Source organism: Pipistrellus kuhlii, unplaced genomic scaffold (genome assembly GCF_014108245.1).
Source record: "Pipistrellus kuhlii isolate mPipKuh1 unplaced genomic scaffold, mPipKuh1.p scaffold_m20_p_115, whole genome shotgun sequence".
In the NCBI taxonomy this organism is placed as follows: Eukaryota; Metazoa; Chordata; class Mammalia; order Chiroptera; family Vespertilionidae; genus Pipistrellus; species Pipistrellus kuhlii.
This window is the reverse complement of record NW_023425422.1, coordinates 239,879-264,353: the sequence shown is the minus strand read 5'-3', so window position 1 is coordinate 264,353 and position 24,475 is coordinate 239,879. Positions and strand designations below refer to the sequence as shown.

General features: G+C 46.2%; 1 protein-coding gene across 10 annotated transcripts in view; it reads right to left on the bottom strand.

Annotated features, from left to right (window-relative positions):
• The window catches only part of BACH1 (BTB domain and CNC homolog 1), a 46,379-nt gene that overhangs the window by 3,435 nt on the left and 18,469 nt on the right, over positions 1-24,475 (bottom strand). For 6 of the 10 annotated variants that reach the window (XR_004987036.2, XR_004987035.2, XM_036432681.2 and 3 more), the window contains 3 exons: positions 7,187-7,474; positions 3,836-5,170; positions 1,966-2,172 (listed from right to left, as the gene is read on the bottom strand). Coding sequence is in view for 8 of the 10 variants with exons in the window: in XM_036432681.2 (XP_036288574.1) it covers positions 1,966-2,172; positions 3,836-5,170; positions 7,187-7,417 (1,773 nt within the window). In the remaining 2 variants the exon portion in view is untranslated. Of the gene's footprint in view, positions 1-198; positions 591-1,965; positions 2,173-3,835; positions 5,171-7,186; positions 7,503-11,026; positions 11,100-24,475 lie in introns of those variants that run through there. The other 4 variants (XM_036432677.2, XM_036432683.2, XM_036432682.2 and 1 more) reach the window with 4 other exon arrangements.

Here is a 24,475-nt window from a genome sequence, read left to right as displayed (position 1 = left end):
TGGCCAGGGCCCAAATCTGTAACTTTTCTCCTGTGTTCCCATCCACTTTAATCACTCAGCAAAATCACAAAGGTTTTAATCTCTCTCGTGCCTTCACTTGTAAAACATCTGGTTTCTCGTAAACCTTTTTACAGTTGTGCCTCGTCTTTTTAAATAGTTATATGTCCTCCTCTTTTTGCACAGTTAAAGTATACACAGAATATGTAAATTTTTACTTTTCCACTTTCTTAAAGGTATATAAAAGCATGGTTTTTTTCTAAGTTGTTTAATTGCTATTCATAGCTAGAATATTCATGCTTGAAGACTGGCTACAAGCACAATGTTAAACTCTCACCAGTAATTAACAAACACTCAAAACTGAGCACAAAAGAAATGCTGTCTGCACAGTCCCAGCTTCTGCTGCTCAGACAATGTTCCTTCCAGCCACCACTAGGGGACAGAGACACCTGGGTGCAAGGGAATAATTTTCCAATTAACTTGTGTTTTGATGTTGGAACAGAAAATAAGATTCAACAAAGCAGGCGTTCCTCACACACAGGGTCTCCTTAAATTTCAGAATGTTCCTTTCCTATCAGCATCTAACTTTTTTCCTTAGATAAAAAACCCAAGTGGGTTTGATTTGGTATCAACCAAAACAAAGTATTCAAGCCTACAGTGTATTTTAACTAACATTGAACCATTAAGAGTTCCAGATACATGGCACAAAACACTGAAGTGCCTCACAGCATCTTGCATCTTGCCTCAATCTAAGAATTATTAGGTAGGTAGTAAAACTACCTTTAATTTGTAAATCGTTAAAAAGGCACCTAGAAATAGTTCTCAGCTTGTAACATACTAAAAGCCCAGTGCACAAAATCAAACAGCTCCACCCACCCACCCACGCCAGTCTTTGGGTGTTACAGCATTAGGGCCATAAGCCTTTTAGAATCTTATCTAATAAAAGAGTAATATGTAAATTGACCATACCTCTGCTGCACCCACCAGCCATGCCCACCAGCCAATCAGAGCAGGTATGCAAATTAACCGCAACCAAGATGCCTTTAGCCACAGAGAGCAGGAGGGAGGCTTGGGTTTCTCTGGCAATGGAAGAAGCCAAGCTTTCCACCTGCCCTTCTGGCCTAAGCCTCCACTCAAGGCTACAAAGTTTCGATTATAGAAGGTAAACACATCCAAACAGAAATGGCAGCAGCCAAGGAGCAAGCAGGAGACTTGGCTCTGCTCCAGGCTACAAAGTTTCCATTGTAGAAGGTAAATAAATGCCAGGTCCCAGGGCCTCTGCTTGGGTCACCAGGGGGCGTACCCACCTGCAAACCGCCATAGGCCCCTCGCCTACGCTGCCCCACACACTAAGGGAACCCCAACCCTGATCTGGAACACCCTTCAGGGCAAATCAGCTGGCCCCCACCCATGCACCAGGCCTCTATCCTATCTAATAAAAGAGTAATATGCAGATTGACCATCACTCCAACACATAAGATGGCTGCCCCCATGTGGTCAAAGATCCTGCCCCCATGTGCACACAAGATGGCCAGCAGGCAAGGGCAGTTGGGAGGCACCAGGCCTGCAAGGGAGGGCAGTTGTGGGTGATCAATCCTGCAAGGGAGGGCAGTTAGGGGTGACCAGGCCAGCAGAAGAGGGAAGTTGGGGGCAAACAGGCCGGCAGGAGAGCAGTTAGACATCAATCAGGCTGGCATGGGAATGGTTAGAGGGTGATCAGGAAGTCAGGCAGGCGAGCAGTTGGGAGACAGCAGTCCTAGATTATTTACATAAGTAAAGTAGTCTATAAACATCCTCTTTTTATTTCCTAAATGTCATAATTTCTTTTCTTGAAATGGTATGTGGTAAATGTTAAAGTTAATGTACACCTGAACGTTCTACTCTCACTTAGGAATTAAAGTAGCTGCTTCCTCCACAATAAAGGAGAATGGGTGGATGTGGTGGGATTTAACTCTCTGGCATTCTCACCAGCTTCTCGATTTCCGACTCCAGATTCTGTATGCAGTCGAGTTTCCTCTTGCGGCAGCGCTGGGCGGCGATCCTGTTCTTACTCCTCCTCCGGATGTCGTGGATACAGTCCAGCTGTTCTGGAGTCAGCTTGTGCATCCTCAGCAAGGACTGGAAGTCGTTCCGGGAGAGGGAAATGATCCGCTGTGCGTTAAATGGCAGTTTTACCTAGGACGTGAGGCAAGCATCAGTCACCACTGCCGTGCGAGCGCTCCCAGTCACACTCAGTCCTGGAGACAAAGGCACACACATCTTCACTTCCCAGAGGCCTTCTCTTGGACTTAGAAAACACACCTCTTTGCCCAGTTCCTGTGCAATGCCTTAGGACTGGTGATTTATCTAATGTTCTTAGCCTTCTTTAAAGAGGGCTCAGAAGACAAATAAAATGAGAACCAGGTATTTTGTAAACAAATCAATTATGTCAACACAAATATTAATGTATGTAAAATGAAAAAACAATGTATTCTATTAGCACATGTTAATATCCACAGATATCTTTATGCCTCTTTCTATATTGTCTTTTTAATATATTTTTATTTATATGAGAGAGGAAGGGAGAGGGAGAGAGAGAGACAGAAACATCAAGATGAGAATTGGTTGCCTCCTGCACACGCCCACTGGGGATGGAGCCTGCAACCCGGGCATGTGCTCTGACCGGGAATCGAACCCAGGACGCCTGGTTCATGGGTTGAAGCTCAGCTCATGCTGGCCAGGCTCTAAAGTGCTTTTAATGTGTTTTTATCCAACCACCCCTTCTCCAAATATCTATTTTATTCTTTGATTTCTATTACTTTCTGGCTCTGTTTTAATACTAGTATATTAAGCTAGTATTTCTAAAACATTTCAAAGAATGTATTTTTCTGTCAGGAAATGACAGTCTCACATGACTCATTTTAAAAGCTATACATCTTACTTGCCAATGTAGGAATAATTAGGAAAATGTTGTACATATTTTAAATTCATTTTCAAGATACATAAATTTTGGGGGGAAAGTCCTAATAACAAAATTGTGTAACAACTTAATTATATTAATGACCAAAAATGCAAATAAAACATTGGTCAGTTCCTCTGGCAACCTACTTAGTTGTTACATATATGAAAAATTTTAAAAAGTTCTTAAAAGTTTTATTTTTAACTTTCTTTTCACAGTTCCAAACACTGAATTTATAAATAGCATACAAAAATCTACAGATTTAACTCAGGCATCCTCTTATTTCTTAAGTTAAATCACTAATCTCCTCCTCCCAAAGCCCAGGAAAAGAACAACCTCTTACACTCTCCCAAACCTGACACCCAACACTATCCAACCAAAGAAAAGGATAAAGAACTAAGAAGCCCTGAAATTATAGGCATGTTTTACAAGCATCAGCCGTCACTTACCCACTACAGGTAGCCCTTCCTAAACCATTAGACATCATCAAGTTAATGCTGAAAGGCTAAGGGAAACAAGGAAAGAATGGCTATGAGAGTCATGTACTAGGAGAGGCAGGTCGCACTGGAGCCACGTCCCTACAACGGTCTCGCAGTCCTGCGAGGGATGGCCCAGGTGCAGGACCTGGGGCAGTTGATCGGACAGTCCTGCTGCCCGATCAGGAGTCACACTCAGGGACCCAGCACCACTGCTCCCTCCTCGGGGACCTGGCATTTGAGGGAGCCTGTGGGCCTCCAGGCCATGGCTGGCAGAGCACCTGCTTGGTGCAGACCCCACAGTTCCACACCTCACGGTGTGGTTCCCCCAGCCAGCCCGTGCTCCCCCCGGTGGGGCGCCAGGCGCTGATAGTGAATGCCCGTCAGTGGGGGCAAAGCCTGATTGATCACCCCGAGCCCTCACCTCACATTCCTGCTCTCGGGCTGAGCAGGGCTCACTGTCCCCTTCGGTGTCCGTCTCCGAGTCGTCCCCCAAGCTGATCACACAGGCGTATGGACAGGGTTCCTGCTGGGGCTCCGAGGCGTAGCCGTCAGCTCCCATCTCCAAGCTGCTCGCATGGCCTTCGGTGTTCAGAGTGCTTATGAAGGGGCAGCTAACAGAACTTAACGTTGCAAATGTCCTCTGGCCCGGCTCCGGGCTGTCGCTAATCCTGATTCCTAACCAGGGGCACTCGGACCGCTTCTGAGAGGGGCTCTGTTCTGCCCCATCTTTGGCCCCGGCAGGTGACAGCTGCACTTGGCAAGGAGCGTCTGTGCTGCAGATGTCACTCCAGAAGCCCTTGGCCAGGTGCTCGGCCACCTCCCGCTCCACACTGCTGCGACCACCAGGAGGAGGGCCGTCCTCTCCCCGGGGGCTGGAGTCCGGTTTCAAAAGTAAATCCTCGCTTCCAGCCAAGGCCTTCTCTTCTCCGACACCTGGGCCTGACAACGGCTTTTCGGTTAACACTGCTGTGGGCTGCATACCAGCCAAGTTCAAGTCGCCATACTGGTCATAGGTGTGCAGGAGGGACAGCGAGTAGAGGCCCGGTGGGTCCGCGGTGGAGTGCAGGAACGGCGCCGCTGTCCGCTCCAGCGGGCACTGGGAGGCAGGCTCCTCCGTGGTGTCCTCAGGCTCCGCTGCTGCATTCCTTTCTTCACATTTTAAAACCGCCTGCAGGTCTGCATGGTCCTGGGCTCCTCCCGGGCACTCGCTGTCAGGCATCTCGCTGGGCGGAGCGGAAGTGTGACCGTCTTTGAACCCCGACTCCACAGTGCGGACTCTGTCCGTTCCAAACGCTTTCTGGAACTTTCTGTATTTGGGGCATAGAGATGGCAGGGCCAGAGCAGCCCCCTTGTCTGAGCACATGGACTCCCAAGTCTGACTAGCACTGTCTTGCAGGGGAGGTGACAGTTTTGTATTTCCTTGATATCCACGGAGTTTACATGGAGGAGTCTGAACATTTTTATTTTCCAAAAACTCCTCCACGTCATTAATTTCTAAATCCTTCTGGTCCAAAAGCGGAAACTGGAGGCTTGTTTTCTGACAGTGGGAGGGGAAGCAGGTCTTTCGTGGGCATTCTTGCTGGTTGGCAATGGAGTCCGAGGACTTGAATCTGAGAAACTGAAAGCAGGACTCCTCAATGTCGTGGACGCCTAAGAACTCCACACACCTGCACACTTCGTCCACGTTGTCCTGACTCAGGAGCAGCTTAGCCGTGTAGGCAAACTGAAGTAAAGGCTCAAACCCCTTCACTGTCACCTGTTAACGTACAAAATGAAAACAAGTGCATTACTCGACGGCTGTCTGGTTAATAATACAAGAGCAGATGGGACTAGAGATGAGTGCCTTACCTGTGACAAAGATAAGCAGGTGCTTTAACTGGTAAGACAACTATTCCCGTGGAGCAAAAGCTGAGGGGTCACGCTGTCACACACACCTCTTCAGGGACCACACCCTGCTCAGAGTCCACTCTGACTTACACATGTACCACAATGCACTCTCAGGGGAAAGAAAGAGAAACAGCACCACACTTTCTCCAAATGGGCTGCAATAAACGTAACGACAGCAGGAGGAGCCTGACACAGGCGGTCAACCCCGGTGTCCACGCCAGCCCACTGGCAGTCATATGCGAACACCTCCAGCTGCTGTCAGCCACAGGGGGAGCAGTTTACAGGTGAGAAGCAATGCAGCTAAAGGACTTCCAGGGGTTCTGATCCAGGGCAAATGCACAATAAACGGTAACTATTACCTTTGTCTCATTCCAAAAACTTGTAATAAAATTTTTAAAGATTCAGATTTTAAAAAAGTGAACAAACTGAAGTTCTAAAAATCATGCAAAGATCCACAGGCTACCAGCTACACAAGCTTTAAGCAGAAACGTGCACATCTGCACTGAACCTGCCCCTACACGGAACCACCAGGTGAAGTGCAGGAAAAGCCTCGTTCTGGGTTACAGACAGAACGGGTTCTTCAACATGGAGGTCTCACAAACATTCTGAGCTGCGAGTGCTGCACTAGCTTCCAAAGGGCTGGAAACAAAAGCAGCTCTCCCCTCGGACACACTGGCCAGCATGGGAATGAAGCAGCCCAGGGCTTCCTGTAAAGCTGGAACACACCCCCCATCCAGCCTGGCAACTGGATCCTGCCCTCTGTCCCCGAGAAATGACCTGGACACAAATGTCCACGGCAATGTCATCTGTACTAGCCAAAACCTGGAATGAGCCTAATTTCCTTTAATAGGTGAACAGTGAAATAAAGACTGGTACCTTCATGCTGTGGACTTCTACTCAGCAATCAAAAAGTACTACTGATATATGCAACCTGGATGAATCTCGAGGAAATTACGTGGGAAAAAGCCAATTCTAAAAGGTCACATTCTGTGTTATCCCAATTACATGACATTTTTGAAATGACAAAACTTTAGAAAGGAGAGCAGATTAGTAGTTGCCAGGGGTCAGGGATGGAAGTGCGATTACAAATGGTTCCTTGGGTGTGGGAACCACTCAGTATCTGACTGTGGTGGACACATGAACTGCACAGAACTTCCCACACACACACACACACTTGGTGCAAGTAAAACCAAAAACTCAGTAAGATGATGGGTTGTACTCATGTCAATATCCTGGTGATTATATTCTACAATAATTTTGCAAAATGTTTATTGGAGGAAACTGGGCAAAGAAGGTCAGGGCACATGCCTGGGGCTGTGGACTCGATCCCCAGTAGGGGGCATGCATTAGGCAGCCGACCAATGATTCTCTCTCATGCTGACGTTTCTCTTTCTCTTTAACCCTGCCTATCTCTGAAATCAATACAAACATATTTTAAAAGTTAAAATTAAAAATAACACCCCTAACTGTTTTTGGCTCAGTGGATAGAGCATTGGCCTGTGGACTGAAGGGTCCCAGGTTCGATTCCAATCGAGGGCATGTACCTTGGTTGCGGGCACATCCCCAGTGGTAGGTATGCAGGAGGCAGCTGATCAGTGTTTCTCTCTCAACAATGTTTCTAACTCTCTATCCCTCTACCTTCCTCTCTATAAAAATAACTAACTAACTAAATAAATAAATAAAATATAATTTAAAATAAATAACGTACATTATTCATCTGCTCAATAAATATTTTTAACATCCAAAATTAATAACTTAACATGTAAAATTTTGTGGAAAAGGTTAAAGAACCGTATTGTTGCAGAACCTCAGAACTGTGCTTTAACCAGCGAAGCATAGGAGACTGAACAGGTTCCATGAGTAAACCCAGGGCGGACCCGCTCACCTCTTCTGGGAGAGAAATGCTGCGCTCCGGCTCGGCCTGGCCCAGGACCCTCGCGTGGAAGTAAGTGCTGCAGGCGGCCAGCACGGCGCGGTGGGCGCGGAACGGCCGCCCCTCCACGAGGACGGTGACGTCACACAGCTCATCCTTCCGGCGCTGGTCGTCGAGGCTGAGCAGGACGTTGGCGCTGTGCACCGAGGACTCATAGGCAAACACCGCGCTCTCCTGAGACATCCTGAGTTGCGAGTGGGGCTGGGACGTGCTGTGAAAGCATTCTCCCCCGTGTCCAAGCTGAAAGACACGGCGGGCAAGGTGTCAGCTGACCAAAATGAACAGGAAGGCCTCGGGGACCTAGAAGCCTTACCCACCCCTCACTGAAGCCAGGGCTGCGAGCACGTCTCTAACCAACGTCAGGACAAGGTCTCGGGGGGGAGGAAGGGTTCCACGGGGCTCTGACAGGGAGGCCTTTCGTACTGAGAAACCACGACCAAGAGCGGGGGCCAGGACATTTGGGGGGGGGACCCATTCCTGTTGCTCTAAGATAGGGGTGTCGAACTCAATCAGAGAAGGGGCCAAAATCTAAAATCCAGCCTAAATCTCGGGCCGAATGGTTTACTGAACAGTCATAAACTGTCATTGTGATGGAAACGCAGCGGAGTGCAGTGATGACAGCGCGGTGCGGGCCACATTGCAAGGCCTGGCGGGACGGATTTGGCCCGCGGGCCTTGTGTTTGACACATGTGCTCTAAGACGTGACGAGGTGTGTGGGTCCCCAGGGGGTACGATTGAGGCACTGTGCCCCATGCTCTCCAGGCCCCATCCCCACCTGACAGCTGGCAGGAGGGCATGGTGCTTCCTAACAAGGAGCACAGCCCACAGAAGGTCACGTTCCTCCAACAGGAGGAGGAAACGACCTCTCTGAGAACAAGACACAGCGCAGGCCGCAAGCACAGCCCCCTCCTTGCTAGAACACAGGTCACATGCACAGAGGCTCCTGGTTCTCTCAAAACGTTAGGACCAGTTATCAGCAATGCGTACTTTTAAGATCTAAACTAACACATAGCAGCCTCCATACATTCTTATCACATACAACCACCTGCAAAGAAGGTAGCCAACCCATGTGTATCTGTGTCTCAGACACATATTACCGTCCTCACGTAAGACCTTTCCAAGCACCAGAGCTGAAAGCAGGAGGGGACTCGCCCTCGTGTTTCCTTCCAGACCCCAATGCCGTGGTGAGCACCCCCCATTTGTGCACCCCCATAGTGTGTGCTCCTCCCACAGTGTGTGATCACATGACGGCAGCTGAGAAGCAACTCAGGAAGCACTCCTGTGACCTGGGCTCTTGTCCCCTGACACTTGACTCACTGCCTAAAGCCTGAAGGCCCCAAACGCTGAGCAACAGAGGAAATGCTCCTGCCTCAGATTCCTCTCCTCCACACAGATGGAGAGACAGGACCACAGCGTTCAGACAGACCAAGCAGACCAGGCATCCACCTCCAAGACTCAGACACGGATGCTCCTAAGACTCTGTCCTACTTCTACGCTTGCTTCAAAGTGCTCCGTGTGGCTGAATTGCGAGTTCCTCAGCAGCAGTCCATGACAACAGCTCAAACTGTGCTCAAGCTCCACCCGACGTGAGGGACCCCACAGGAAATCATAGCAACTCCAGAATTACTCAGGGTGTGCCCATAGCAAACAGTCAGTTCCCCTTGCCAATTGGTCTTCATACTTCAGTTGACAACAAGGAATCGTGTTGGGAAGAGCAGGGCAGAACCGTAGGTCAAGGACATCACACACCTGCATGTGTGGCTCCACAGACAGTGCCTCCACCTTCTCCAGACGGCCACCTCCCAGCCAAGCAGGGCTGGACAGCTGACCCTCCAGCCACTGTGTCCCTGCACCAGTCCCAGCCTGTGCTCTTTGTCTGCCTTGCAACCTCCTAACACTATCGTAGCCTTACTTTTCTGTTGGGCCTTCACCCTGCAGCCCACCATTCCCAGACCCTCACCCCAACACTATTTGCAAGGCCCACTGCTACTGGGTGGCTCAACCACCTGCTTAGGCAGTTTGGGGTGACGACTCACCTCACAAGACAGCCAGCTCACAGATCTGCTGTAAGGTGAAGATGTGGATGACATGCACCCATCAGCTACCGCTCAGAGCAGCTTGGGAACCAGGCGGTGAAACAGCCCAGAGGCCTGCACTGCGCACACACACACACACCTGGACCCATCTTCTCCCACCAGAGAGCAGGGCGCGTCCTAACACCCCCCACACGGGGCCCTGCGCAATCTCACACCGAGACCACACACCGGCCTCACCCTGAGACCCACTCCCCTCATGAGCACTGCCACCACTCCGCCGGCTCTCGGCTACACCAATGCTGCTTGCTTTCCAGAGGGCTTATAAGCTCGCACATGCGCATGCACAGCTGTACAAACCAGAAGTGAATCCAAGTTTCGCATGCAAGTACTTTACCTTTACCAGTCCCAAGTACTCTAACTTGTGTTGTATAAAAATTTCCAGTGTGACCCTCTCAGAGTCAAGAACCATCTCCTCTTGCCCTGAAAGCGCATGCCCAGGGCTCACAGCACGGCGTCTGGAACCCCACGCTGTCTGGGCTCAAGTCCCAGCTCAGCCACTGCCCGACACATGGCCTGGCCAGCTGCTGACCCTCAGGGGTCTTGCTTTCACCCCTGTGAGGTGCAGATAGCAGCAGCACCCCGGGGCTGTCACGAGTTTCCGAGACGAGAGTAAAAGGGTTTGGCACACTGCCTCGCCCATAGCAAACAAATAATAAATATTAGCTGCTCTTCAAGCAACCGCAGCTTCTCTCCCCTCAAGTCCTCTGATCCTCTCGTTTCTTCTTGCACAGCAATGTCCTCCTCCCTTCCTGAAAATCCCGTAGTGCCTTCCAAGTGTCTGATGACCGACTTTAAAGCCTCAGTATGACCTGCGTGGTCAGATTTCCTATTTACCCACCGTCTTCTCGAGCCCGACTCCCTCTCCTGCTCTTCCCCGGCCTCACCGTTCGTCCTGCCCACAGGCACACACTCCTCCCTCCCCAGCTGCTGCTGCACTTGCTCCCTGGACCTCTGCTCTTCACTGGCCACCTCCTCACCGTTTAGGTCTCAGCTAAAATGTCAAAACCTGGCCAGACTTGTTTTCTGCCCTCAAGCATATAACACAGGATCTTGTCCAATGCAGGCACTTGCTTCTGAATGAATGACTTGATTTTTTAATACAAACCCAAAACCTCGATCATCAACTTCTTCTTCCAAACACAGCAGAGCCTATGGCCATACATACGCCTTGAGACGGGACTCAGAGGAATACCCTTGATGGCTTGTCCAGAGCCAGGAGGAATGGAAGAGCCCTCTCTCATTGCTCTGGGAGCTGGAAATACACCTGCAAGACAACAGCCAAAGAAGAGCAAGGCTGGGCAGCTCTGAGCACAGCCACCTCACTGACCTGTAGGAAGGAGGCCCCTCAGCCCCGGCCTCACTGCATGGAGCACAACAGGAAGTTCAGAAAATCAACTGCCCTCATTCTGAACGCCTCCTAAGTGGTCAGTAGCCCATTTTCACCCAGCAGTGTAACTAAGCAATGACTAAATCAGATAAGAATGGCACACATCACTCTGATATCATAGAATCATCTTCTAGTATTTCTCAAACCTAAAAAGATTTAACACCTCCCAAGGAATCTTCCAAAACTAAAATTCTGTTAATGTATTAATATCAAATTTAGATTCCTAATGTTACACAGGACTTTTTCTATATATACTACAGTTAAAGTTCAAAATAAAGGTTTGCTGACCTTAGCAAATTGCTGACTCACCCGGTAATGCTGACGAAGGATGAGCAGACATTTCACACTTCCTGTACCTCCATTTGGAAATAACTTCTGCTCTCTGCTCAACACATACAATATGAATTTTAAAACAGTGACCACTTGTTTTTCTTTCAAAATCATAAAGAAAATGAAAAATGGTCTGTGGCTTTATCACATTTTAATACAAGTAACTTTACGGGTAATTTACTTTTAAAAGCTTTTAAGCACCTCAAGTAACTGCCGGATCATGAAGCCAGGCCTGCCTGCTATGAAGCAGACACTCAGAAGATATTGTGTGAGGGTCCCGTCCACGAGCAGCAAAGAGCAGGCACATCACCCACCTCACGTCTCACGGGGCTGCGCGGTCCTTTTAGGTTCTCAATGTGGGAGGCACAGAAAGTTATCTAACACCAAAGATCATTTAGTAGAAAAAGAACCATCCAAGCATCTTCTGTCTTCACTGAACGATGACAACTATTATTCCTACAGGTGTCCATCCTGCCACACAGCAGGGCAGGTGCCATGAAAACAAGAGACAGTGCCCCCGTTCAGAACATAGCCCAGAGCTGCTCAGATTGGAAAGGATGCCTGGGTGAAGGAGAGCACAGTGATCCTTATAACCCACAGACACAGGAAGAGAGCATTTCCCAAGGTATATATTGTACTTGTAATAAGTCTTCAGACAAAAAATACTTCCAGGTCAATTCTCACTTAACCATAATATTAAACTACAGAGAACTATGATTTCCAAACAGTCCTGTTCACCAAGGTTTGGGGGAGGAAGGGGACCAATAAGTGACCAGCGGCCCTAGATATCGGAAATAGTGCAACAGGCCACTCTCCCAGCCTGTAACCTGACGCAGTGCCTCCATGGTAGCCTGGCTGAAGTCCTTCTTCCATCCTCACTGTTCTGCCTGCCTCCCCCTACACCCGCCTGTGGCTCTGCCTCCCTCAGCTCAGCTGCAAGGCAGGGTCTCTATGGCTCAGTCCCCTCACCACGCCTCCTTTGTGGCTCCCTCCGACACTTCGATGTCCCCTACACCAGTGGTCGGCAAACCGAGGCTCGAGAGCCACATGTGGCTCTTTGGCCCCTTGAATGTGGTTCTTCCACAAAATACCACATACGGGCAAGCACGTACAGTGCAACTGAAACTTGTGGCCCATGTGCGGAAGTTGGTTTTTGGCCTGGGCGAGTCTATTTTGAAGAAGTGGTGTTAGAACACTCAAGGGGCCAAAGAGCCACATGTGGCTCGCGAGCCACTGTGACCACTGCCCTACACCAAGCCGGTCGAGGTCGGATACAATGCATCCAGGAGCCCAGAGAGGGCACAGCTCTGGATACTAGAGGAACCTCACCTCTCTTGTCCAGTGGACGGCAAGGCCCCAGGGTCAGCCCTGGGCTTTCCTCCAGAGGCCTTTATAAGAAAAGCCATTTAAATGGAGACGTGCACAGGAAAGCATTTCTTTACAACATGGCTTTCTTGTCACCATTCCCAATTCTGAAAGAGCCTTAACAGCCAAACATCTGGGGACTTTAAGTCAGAGACATCACTTAAGTCGGCGTTCTTCCCGACGCTCTGAGATCTGACTCACCTGCCAGCGAGCCAGGAAGAAGGACTCTGTGACCAAGATTTGCTCTTTCCTCTCACCTTTGGCAGATCTTAAATACCACACTTGCTTAAACATCATATTTGATAATCATACTGTCTAAATCTGTTTCTCTCTGTCTTATGAAAAATCTTAAGTGTGAGTAAGATGCATGGATGAATATATCAAAAAAGGCTGAAAGAAGATGTAAAACAAAGTCTGAACCAGGCGAGTAGCAGAAAGGCGTACAGCACACGATGACGAAGAACTTCACAGTGGTGTATGGGAAGTGGGCTGGCAGCCCATGTTAAAACCACGTCACTAAGGATGCCCTAACGTTTCTTTAACGGAGGAACCGCGGAGGAGAGGGAGAATAATGCCGTTTTTGAAGCTCATGATTATTACAACATTATGAGAGGTTCCATACAGGGAAAGTTTGGATTTTTTTTCCCCCCCATTTACTCTTCCTAACATTAGAAATTACATAATCATGATCTTTTGCTCTATTACTTGGGATAACTCATACCTCAATGTAAAGCCACAGTTACCTTTAGAGAGAGCAGTCTGAATGGCTAGTCTGAGGAGTTGTCTGCAGGCTCACCTACTGAGAGGCCAGAAGCAAAAGGGAGGTGTGTTTTACTTCCCAAGCCTACAAACCCAACACTGAGGATTCTGGGTAGTAAGTGTAAAACAGCGTGGAAGGGAGGAAAGAAGAGAAGGGACACAAGAAAGCCAAGTTCCAGAACCAAAACAGGAGGAACTGATTCCACTGTTACACTTTCTTACCACAGAGAATGTAAATGACAAGGTCTTTTATTCGTGACCATAGTTAGTAGCTACTTGACCCTAAAGAGATTATTAAGCCTCAATGGAATATGACTATGGTAAGAAAATGTGAAATAGCAAGTGCACTTAGCCCATACTAATAAAGCTAATTTACTGAATGTATATTTTTATTGGTCACTATTTTATTTTATTTTTAAAATTTATTTTTATTGTTGAAAGTATTACAGATGTCTCCTTTTTCCTTCTATTGTCCCCCACCCTCTCCTCTCCCATCCATCCCCTCCCATCCCCTCCCACTCTTGTCTGTATCCATGGGTTAAGCATATATGCGTTCAAGGTCTTTGGTTAATCTTCCCACTCCCTATCCCCCACCTCCCACACACACCTCTTCCCTATGGGGATCTTCAGTCTTTCTATGCTTCAGTGTCTCTGGATCTACTTTGCTAATGCTTCAGTGTCTCTGGATCTACGTTGCTCATCAGTTCATTTTGTTCATTAGATTCCACATATAAATGAGATCATGTGATACTTGTCTTTCTCTGACTTATTTCACTTAGCACAATACTCTCCAGGCCCTCTGGGCTGTCTCAAAGGGTGAGAGATCCTTCTTTCACAGCTGCATAGTATTCCATGGTGTAAATGCACCAGTTTTTTTTTTGGTGTGTGTGTGGTTTTTTTTATCCACTCCTACTGATGGCCACTTGGGCTGTTTCCCAGATCTCAGCTGCTGTCAATAACGCTGCTGTGAACAGAGGTGTGCATATATTCTTTCCGATTGATGTTTCAGGGTCACTATTTTATTTCTCAACTTTGAGTTATGATTATGTTAAACAAACTGCACTATTTAAAGTATACAGTTCAGTGAGTTTTGACACTGGTATATGTGCACAAAACCACTACCACAATCAAGACTAGAAACACCCATCACTCCTCAAAACTCCACAGGCCCCTGAGATCTCTCCTTCCTGTCTCCCTGTCTCTGAGCACCAACCATTTCTTTATGCATTTTCTCTGATCTTGATATAAATGAAATCACACACTGTTCTCTGGTTTCAGGTTTCTTTCACTCAGTTTATGACAATCATACTGTGTACATCAGTGGTTGGTTGGTTTTCATTGCTAAATAACATTCCATTACATGGATATTCCACCATTTGTTTATCCATTCACTACTGATGGACAACTGTAATAAACATGGACAATTGCACTGTTTCCAGTTTGGGATTTTTGTGATAAAGCTTCAGTGAACATTTGAATGGACATACACTTCATTCTCTTGCGCAAATAAATATCTAGGAGTGGAGAGCTGAGTGCTGCAGTAGATTTGTGTTTAACTTCTTAGAAATGGCTAAACCGTTTTTCCAAAACAATGGTGTCATTTGGCATTGCTGCCAGCAGTGTCTGCAGGTTCCAGCTCCTCACTTTCACCCGCCCTGGCATTGCCGGGATTCCCACCTTAGCTGCCCTGACACGCACAGCACTCTCTGTGGTGGTAATTTGCAGGTCCTGATGGCTTTGATGTTGAACATCATATCTTTATGTGTGTTTATCAGCCAATTGAGTGTCTTCTTTTGCAAAATGCCTGTTCAGTCTCCTGTCCATTTTTAACAGGGCTATTTTCTTCTTTCTACTGAGCTGTAAGAGCCAGTAGAATTTTTTTAGGATTGCAATGAATCTATATACCCATATACCCACTTAGGGAAAACAAATACCTAGCAAATGGAGTTTTCTGATGCACAAACATGCTTATCTCCCATTTACTTAGGTCTACTTTAATTTCCTTCAGCATTATTCCAACATCTCCAGTAAAGAGTATCTTTTGTTACATTTACTCCCAAGTCCTTTTACTTGTGTGTAGTTACTATAAACGGATTTGTTTAACCTCACTTTCTAGTTTTCTACTCTGTAAACATAAAGTTGACTTTTTAAATATTAACCTGTTTTGAGTGGCACAGGAGACAGTGAGGCTGTGGGGAAAGGGAACACACGCTGCTCAGCTTCCCTGCCCAGCAGCACATGAACACTAACTGGTTTTCAGAACTGACAGTAAGACAGGACTTAATGACAGCTACAGAACGGGAAGGAAGTACTAGTAACCCTGACAGGTCGCAAGATGGAACCAAAGAGAACTGAAAGGAAAGGAGGTACGTCTAACGATTTATAATATCCAAAGTCTAGAAGGTACTTCCTTAGATTAACAAGACCAAAGTAAAAAAGATATATATCAATTTCAATTTATAGAGGTGACCCAGAACAGGAATAAAAGAATTATAAATACAGATGGGAGGGATGGTAGAAGCAAACAAAAATCAACAACCAGGATAACAGAAAACCAACAGATAATGTCTTCAGTTCATAAATAAATGAAGTATGAACATCTTAGAGACGCAGAGGTAAGTAAGCACTAAAAGAAGTAAATAGCAAAAATAAACAAATATGAATATCAACCATGAAGCATAATTAGAGGTAGGATGGGGTGCAACAGACGAGGCTGCTTTAGGATAAATCTCTGTATTTTTTAAAAACAACATGTATTACTTTGACTAAACACCCAAACTAAAACAGATGTTTAAATAGATAGCAAACCAAAAAAGTAAAACTGAGTGAAGTCCAAATCAATGATAACTTGGTTCGAGTCTTAATGCAACTTTTTAAAGACTCTACAAACTGAAAAGGAATTTGATAAGTGGGAGGGGGGGAATAACCTTTACCTAAAATCTTAGGTCTGACATAGAAACTAAGAGATGAGGAGGTAGACAAAACAGAGTAAGTGCTCCTGTTTGGATTTAATATTTAGGTTGACAGCACGTGTGGGTGTCCTGGGAGGGAGGAGCTGTGAGGCCTGGGCCCACCTTCCGGAATCTGAGGGAACCTCTGTGCTCACCAACAGAGCCCCTCCCACAGTGCGACTGGTGCCTGCTTCTGGTAGAACTGTTCATTAGACCACGAGCTAATTCTTTGAGAAGACCATCCAATGGACAAACTTCAGCACAGTCTCACCAAGACAAGATGAGAAGAAAATAAATGAACAACATTCCCGTTATCACACAAAACATACTGCAATGACTTTTTTTTCTTTTTGAAATGACTCTTCTCTTAAAATAAAATGTCTTGGCCTTTCTGAGACCCTGCCACCTACAATAAAATCTCTGACCCCTTCGGTGAACCAAAAAAAAAGAGCCGCTTATATTCACAGCCCCCACTTCTGTCTTCCTGGCATCATGAGAACACATCAGGGGTTCCACGCCAGGAACACCTCTAACACCTCTGAGGCCCGATGGCCTCCCTCTGCAATGGGCGAGCGCACACAGACACACACACACACACTTCTCTCACAGCATTCAGCAGGAGTCTAGAGGAGCCATCCCCTCCCTGCATCCTTCCTTCACTCGGCTCCCAGGGTACCCCAGTCCCAACATGCCATCGTAATGGCACCACCTACCAACTTTCTTTGGAGGATCCTCCTCCTCTTCCAAACCTCTAATTGCTGGAGAGCCCAGGGCTTATTTAGGTAGAAATATTGCTTTAAAAAACCTAATCCACGAGTCCCTGACAGTACCACAGGCCTATAGTTTCTCAATACCCACAGCTAAACCTAAAATGCTGGAGTTCCGTTCATTTATGGTACCAGTGTACTGGTTAATAATGCAGATTTTTTTCACTAGGTGGAGTTACACATATTGATATAGATTCAATTTGACATGTATGCTATTTTGTTATGTTGACAACAAGCTTCAAAACTTCATGTCAAATTTGCTGAATGTGTTAACATCATAGATGTTTTTTACACTTAAAAATGTCGAATTTCATGCCAAAAAAAAACATTTGCGGGAAGTTTTAATTCATTACTTTATTTTGAAGAAAAAGTTATCGTATACTTTGGGAAGCTATGGTGAACATGAGCCATCTCAAGATACTTGTGAACTCTGGTTTAAACACTTTAAAAGTGCTGATTTTGATGTGAAAGACAAAGTCCAGGTCAACTGAAAAAGTTTGAAGACCAACAATTACAAGCATTATTGGATGAAGATGCATATCAAACTTAAAAACAACTTGCAGAAAGATTAAACGTTGCTCAGCAAACAATTTCCAATCGTTTACAAGCAATGTGAAAGATTTTAAAGGAAGGAAAATGGGTGCCATATCAACTGAATGAAAAACAAATGTAAAACCAAAAAGTCATCAATAAAATGTTGCCTCAACAGCACGAAAGAAAGTCTTTTTTTTGCATCGAATTGTGACTGGCGATGAAAAGTGGATTTGTTTTGAGAATCCCAAATACACAAAGTCATGGGTTGATCCAGGTCAACGATCAACATGGACTGCAAAGCCAAATCGCTTTGGAAAGAAGAGAATGCTCTGTGTTTGGTGGAATCAGGTGTATTAAGAGCTTCTAAAACCAGGTGAAACCGTTAATACTTTGACCAGAATGTGTCAGAAGACACAGCAAAGTAATTTTGCTTCATGATAATGTACCATCACACACTTCAAAACCAGTTAAGGACACGTTACAAGATCTTGCCTGGGAAGTATTAACCCACCCACCATATTCACCAGACCTTGCTCCTTCAGATTACCACTTGTTTCGATCAATGGCACACATACTTTCTGAGCAGCATTTCAAAACGTACGAAAAAGTGGAAAAATGGGTCTCTGAATGGTTTGTCTCAAAACAAGAGAAGTTCTATTGGGACGGTATCCACAAATTACCTGAAAGATGAGGAAATGTGTAACTAGTGATGGACATTACTTTGAATAAAGCACTTTTGATGTTTCTCTTGAAATTACCATGTTTTCTTTGATTACAAAATGCACATTATTAACTGGTATACCTAGTAACTTGGGAGTCAAACTACCATCTCCAACACGTAGACTTTCCATCTAAGCTGTCAATGGCTACTTTCCAAAATATAACCATCCCATTATTCAGTAAAATAACTGCGAGGCCTGTTAAAAGTAAAAGGTGAGCCGAAACCGGTTTGGCTTAGTTGATAGAGAGTCAGCCTGCGGACTGAAAAGTCCTGGGTTCGATTCCGGTCAAGGGCATATACCTTGGTTGCGGGCACATTCCCAGTAAGGGGTGTGCAAGAGGCAGCTGATCTATGATTCTCTCATCGATGTTTCTAAATCTCTTTTCCTCTCTCTTCCTCTCTGTAAAAGATCGATAAAATATATTTTTTTTAAAAAGTAAAAGATGAAAATATTCTTCGGTTCAGACATTATTTGAGAAACTGAATAGGTAAATACTGTCTTGTTGTTTTTTTTACTTGAGACAAAAAAATACTGTGGCCATATTGTAAGTCTTTTCTAAGACTTGAGTTCCACAGAACCCTCCCCATCCAGTCAATGAAACCAGACTCTATTCAGGTGAGAGCCACAGCCATTGCAGGTGGGCATGCCTGCAGGTTAAGAGCACCTGTTATATACACAATGAGAGGTGGCAAGATAGCATCTATTCTCCTTTCCCTGAAAGCATTCAGAGAAGGCAAAGAACTTTAGGACTGCTTAGAGTACTGAAATAAGTACATTCTTTCCATATGTTATATACTTGCTTGGGTAGAAAGAACATTTTAATTATTAAATAATCTACACATATAAAAGCCTAATATGCAAAGTGTCCCCTCAGGCATTCAACCAACAGAGTTCGATCGCTCACTATGATGTGCGCTAACCACCAGGGGGTGGCGCAGAAAAAAGGGAGGCCCTGGCTGGCAACCAGCAGCCAGAAGCTGCTAGGGACCCAACTGTGCATGAATTTCATGCAGTAGGCCTCTAGTTTTTGAATAAAACATGTATTTGACTGATGTGATTATAAAAGCAATACTTGGTCATTGTAGAAAATGTGGTACAGTAGAAGGGGGAAGTCACTTAAAGTTCCTAAGCTAAAGGCAAGCACACCTTCTCTGCACTGGGCAGTGTGTGTGTGTGTGTGTGTGTGTGTGGACAGGGGTGGGCCAGCAGCAGGCAGGGAAGACCCGTCACCCAGCACTGCTCACCCTCTTCCTAACCCTGCCCTGACTGTGCTCACAAACCCACTCTCCACTGAGGCATGTGTTTCTGGGGAAGACTCCAGTCGCAGCTCAAATGATTCCCTATCACTCCAGGCAATCCCAGTGGAGCCTGGCCCTGGGACTCAGCTCCTGGCTGATGGGCAGTGTTGGTCCAGGAACCTCCAAGAGGAGGGGCCGGGATGCATCTACTACGAGGCTTCTGGGAAAGGTTTCTCACGGATAAAAAGACATCTTCAACCTTTTCCCACTGACCTTATTTTTAAATACTACATACACAACCATTCTGACCCAACCTCCCCATACTAATGTCCATCTCTCTATTCTTCATTGCTAAGCTTCAAAAAAGAGTTGTCAAAACAAGCTGTTTCCTCACTAAACGATTCATTCATCACTGACATTCCTATTGCTTTCCTGGTTTCCCAAACCCTAGGCTTCTCACCTCCTAAGGTTCCAAGGCACACGTCACAGGCTGCCATGGCGCAGTAACACGCTACGATCAGCTTCCTGTCTACAAGACTAGGACTTCCTAAGAGTCCAGTGTTGCCAGCATCTGCCCAAGTTCCTGGGACAGGTGCTTCATAAAGCGGGTACCGGCAATCCATAAACAAATGTAAGCCAGACAGCAAGCATGCAAGCACACCACCAACGATGAAACGAAGTTGACGACCCCGCCATCTACACACCCCAAAGCGGGACGTGTAGTGTGTGAGCGGGGGCAGTGGCACTGAAAAGACTGAAGTGCCTTCACCTTGAAGACGATTCTTCTTTCCTTCTCAGGACTAGGGGGCTGCTCCAAGCCCCTCAGCAGGGGAGGGCCTTCCACACTGAGGTCTGTGGGGCAACAGCAGGGAGGGGCTGGTGCCCGCTCCGCCCCGGGGAGCAGCCCCCAGCTGGCCCACAGAGGAAGTGGTCCAGGCTCCTGAGGTCAGAAACAGACAAGCAGCTAGGCCAATGGCAGCAGGCATGCCCTTAGAGGCCAATCTTTAGAAACAAAAAGAAATATATCTGGAGTTTTAGTAGTGCCTGTGACAGTCCTTTCCACCAAGAGCCAGTTAAGTGGACAGAACGACAGAAACTACAGCCTCATCCCGAACTGGCATTGCCTTTGGATTCTCTGGGTCACAGATGGGAGTGAAGGTTTGCAACCCTGTCATCTGGGGGAAATGCGTTTCTACTTCAAATCTTTACTAATAGGGAAAAGGTGATTAAAAGGGCCAATGGCTTTTTTTCCTTCTCTTTCTAATTTAAGTGAAAAATTCTGTCTTGAGAGGAGCCCTGAGCCATTCTTGGAATACTTCTCAGAATCACAGAGTAAATAAGGAGATGCTAGGTATCTTGAGAATGAAAAGTGTCCTGGGCCAAGATTTGACAGGCACTTGGCATTTTTAAAATAATACTTAAGTGCAAAATACACACTAATGAAACTACGATCTTACCAAAAAAGACTGATTACAGAAGGACAACCAAAAGTTACAACCTAATAAATGTAATAAATTGTTTAAAGCTATACACTTTCTAACAAATTCTCCAATGGAGATGGATGATTTGGAGAATCCCTTTGCTACTTTTTCTGGCTCCCAAAGCAGGTGGCACACTTCAGAGGAGGAATGCAGCAAAAGGATATGAGGATATGCAAAGTGTCCCCTCAGGCGTTCAACAAACAGAGAGTTCGATTGCTCACTATGATAAGTTCACTTCCTTAAGTCAAAACATCTACCCTGGGATCCAAGATGATGAGGAAAAGTCAATAAAAAAAAGAAACCATGAGAGGAGGAGGAGAGAGGAGCAAGGCGTTTCCCTTACTAAACTAGTTCTTCTATACCCTTGGAGGTGGATACTGAGAAAATTACCCCCATCTGAAACACTTTTCAGTGTAATTCCACTTTAATGAGGGATTGGGAAGTAAAACTGTCCACTGGAACTGATCCAATCTGAGAAATGACAAACAAAGAAGTGAAAAAAACTTTACCAGATAGAAGCTGGGAATTATTTCATTTAAAAAAAAATATTCTTTTGAATGTTGAGTTTTCAAGGAAATTAAGAAAATGAGTTAAAGCTTTGCTTTAAGGGAACATGATTTGCACAGCTTCAGCTGCATCAGTAACGCTCTGTAAACAGGCCAGTCCTGAGAGAAGAGAAAGCAGGCCACCAACTCTGCCAGAGGTCCACTGCCATCCTACCAGTAACAACAAGGTACTGGCAGCACGAGTTCTTTGCTCCTTTTGTTTGCTTAGGGGCAACTTTATTATCCTACTAGAAGCCGGTGCACATTTGTGCACTGGGGGGCGGGGAGTGGGGGTATCTCAGCCCAGCCTGCGCCCTCTTGCAGAAACCGGAAGCCCTCAGGGAATGTCTGACTGACAGGCCCGCTTCCTGCCTAAGCTGACAGTAGGACATCCTCAGCACTACCACAGAGGCAGGAGAGCTTCCCACCACCGCCACTGCGCTCCTCAGCCATAAGCCCTGCTTCTGACCACCTGCATTGAGTGCCTGCCCCCTGGTGGTCAGTGCACCTCATAGTGACTGGTCATTCCACTGTTCGGACAATGTGCATATTACTCTTTAATTATATAGGATTCATGTTCTCTAAACTATCCCTGATTTTGTACAAAACAAGGGCCGGTGGGAAAAGGGTGTGGGGGGTACGGGAAGAGACTGGACAAAAATCGTACACCTATGGAGGAAGACATTGGGGACAGGTAAGGGCAGAGGGGGGAGTGGGAACCAGATGAAGGGGTGATATGGGGGGGGGGGGTAATTGTAATTATCTGAACAATAAAGGTTAAAAAATAAAAATTAAATAGTTTAAACAAACAAAAACAAGGGCCAGTTCTAGAGGAATTATATTAAAGGAAAACTATTACATGCACCAGAGGTTTAACACCTAGATAATCCAAATGATACTTGATTCAATTCAATTCCAAATCAATTATAGGTAAAGAAAAAAAGCCACAAAGCAAATTTTCTTTCTATCTCAGGAGATCAACTAAAAGAATTATTTAAGTCCAGTTGCTTCCTTGATATTTACACCAATAATGAAAACAGAAAGCAGAATTCTTAATGATCAAGAGTTTCAACTTGGGAACCATTTAACACAGCTTAATAGATTCAACACATAATGGTCTCACCTTTTTAAATGCCCAAGTTTCAAAACCACAGAATTAGAATGAATCCATATTGTACAACCAGCACAGAAACCACAGTTTGCTGAACAGACCCGGCCAAGGCACCCAACTCCACAGGAGATCAACCAGAAAACATCTTCCCAACCTTTCCAATCACTAACAGGTGCAAGAAGCCCTATCTAAAACGACCACTCTGCATCATGGGTAATTTTTCTATATTAGCACAGGCATGTCATCAAAAGAAAATATAGTACTTAAAAGTATCTGGCAGCGCCGAAACCGGTTTGGCTCAGTGGATAGAGCGTCGGCCTGCAGATGAAAGGTCCCAGGTTCGATTCCAGTCAAGGGCATGTACGTTGGTTGCTGGCACATCCCCCGTAGGGGGTGTGCAGGAGGCAGCTGATAGATGATTCTCTCTCATCGATGTTTCTAACTCTCTATCCTCTCTCTTCCTCTGTGAAAAATCAATAAAATATATTTAAAAAAAAAAAAGTATCTGGCAGGTAGATTTACCTGCTCTGCTAATGCCAAATGTTCCCAACCAACTGGCCAGGAAAGAGAACCGAGAAATGAGTCCTGTCCTATGACTGAGCGGGAGGGCGTGGACAGACTACTGAGCCTGCCAACCACAACGTCCTTAGCCTCCACGTGCAGAGGAGACCACGTGCAGATGGAAGTGCTTCTGTTTCTCCCACAGCTGCTAGACTCCTGGCCCCGGGAAGTGGGGTCTGACCTATCAGCATGTTCCCAGCAGTGGGTTCTCCAGCAGCAGAGACATGTGGCCCTCCCACGTGCTCGCTTCCACCTCCCTCCTAATCTGCAGCTGCAACTCAGCACAAGGAGGCTGCCAAGCCTGGCTGTGCAACCAGGCACTTCCCTGATTAGAAGACAGATAACAACACCTAACATGTATGGATATTCAACCACTTAACACATTGGCGCATTTAATTTGCAGACTACCTGGGATTGGGCTCCATTATCATCATCCCCACTTGACAGACGAGAAATGGAGGCACAACTAAAGGCAGTAGGTTCCCAAGGCTCCAAAGCCGGTGCAGACCGGGCAGCCTGGCTCCAGACCCACTTTGACCCCTGTGCTCCTGCACGTCTGCCCAGGTACAGGGAGCCGGCCAGCTCTGCTAACGCCAAGCCCTGAGCAGGCCCCAGCCCCGGTGTCATGCTGGTAAAAGTCTGTTTATCTGCAGTCATGGAGTATTTACTCTCCAAAGGTCATGGATCTGGCAAATCGTGCTCAAATTATTGTATCTTGGGTCCCAGATTACCTTATTTAGCATAGATTTTTAAATAAAAATGATTTCATAAATCATCAATTCCACCACATAAAATACACCGTCCACTTAGTATAGGGGTGTCGAACTCAATCAGAGAAGGGGCCAAAATCTAAAATCCAGCCTAAATCGCGGGCCGAATGGTTTTTCTGAACAGTCATAAACTGTCATTGTGATGGAAACGCAGCAGAGTGCAGTGATGACAGCGCGGTGCGGGCCACATTGCAAGGCCTGGCGGGACGGATTTGGCCCGAGGGCCTTGTGTTTGACACATGTGACTTAGTAGAACCCTCAGGAAGTGCAAGTTTGAGAGCTGAAGCATTTCTCCCTTTAACGGAACGTCAGTCAAATGGTAACTCTCTTCCCCTCAGCCTGCCTGCCAGGTCGATTTTCCGAGTCAAGCACATTTTCCTACGGAGGGAAATGCCACTTGCCAGTGACCTGCTAAATATGTGTTCTTATTAATCACTGTTAAAGGAGTGTACACATGGCCCCTAAATGCAGATTTACAAGGAGTCACAAGTTCAGAGTAATTTTTTAGAATTTTACCTAAATCCAATGCACAGATTATCTCCAGGTGTTCCCACTGGGTCCTTTCACATGTTACCACACTTCAGATCACAAACCAATCCCTGGCTTGTTTCCAAATTCAAACTA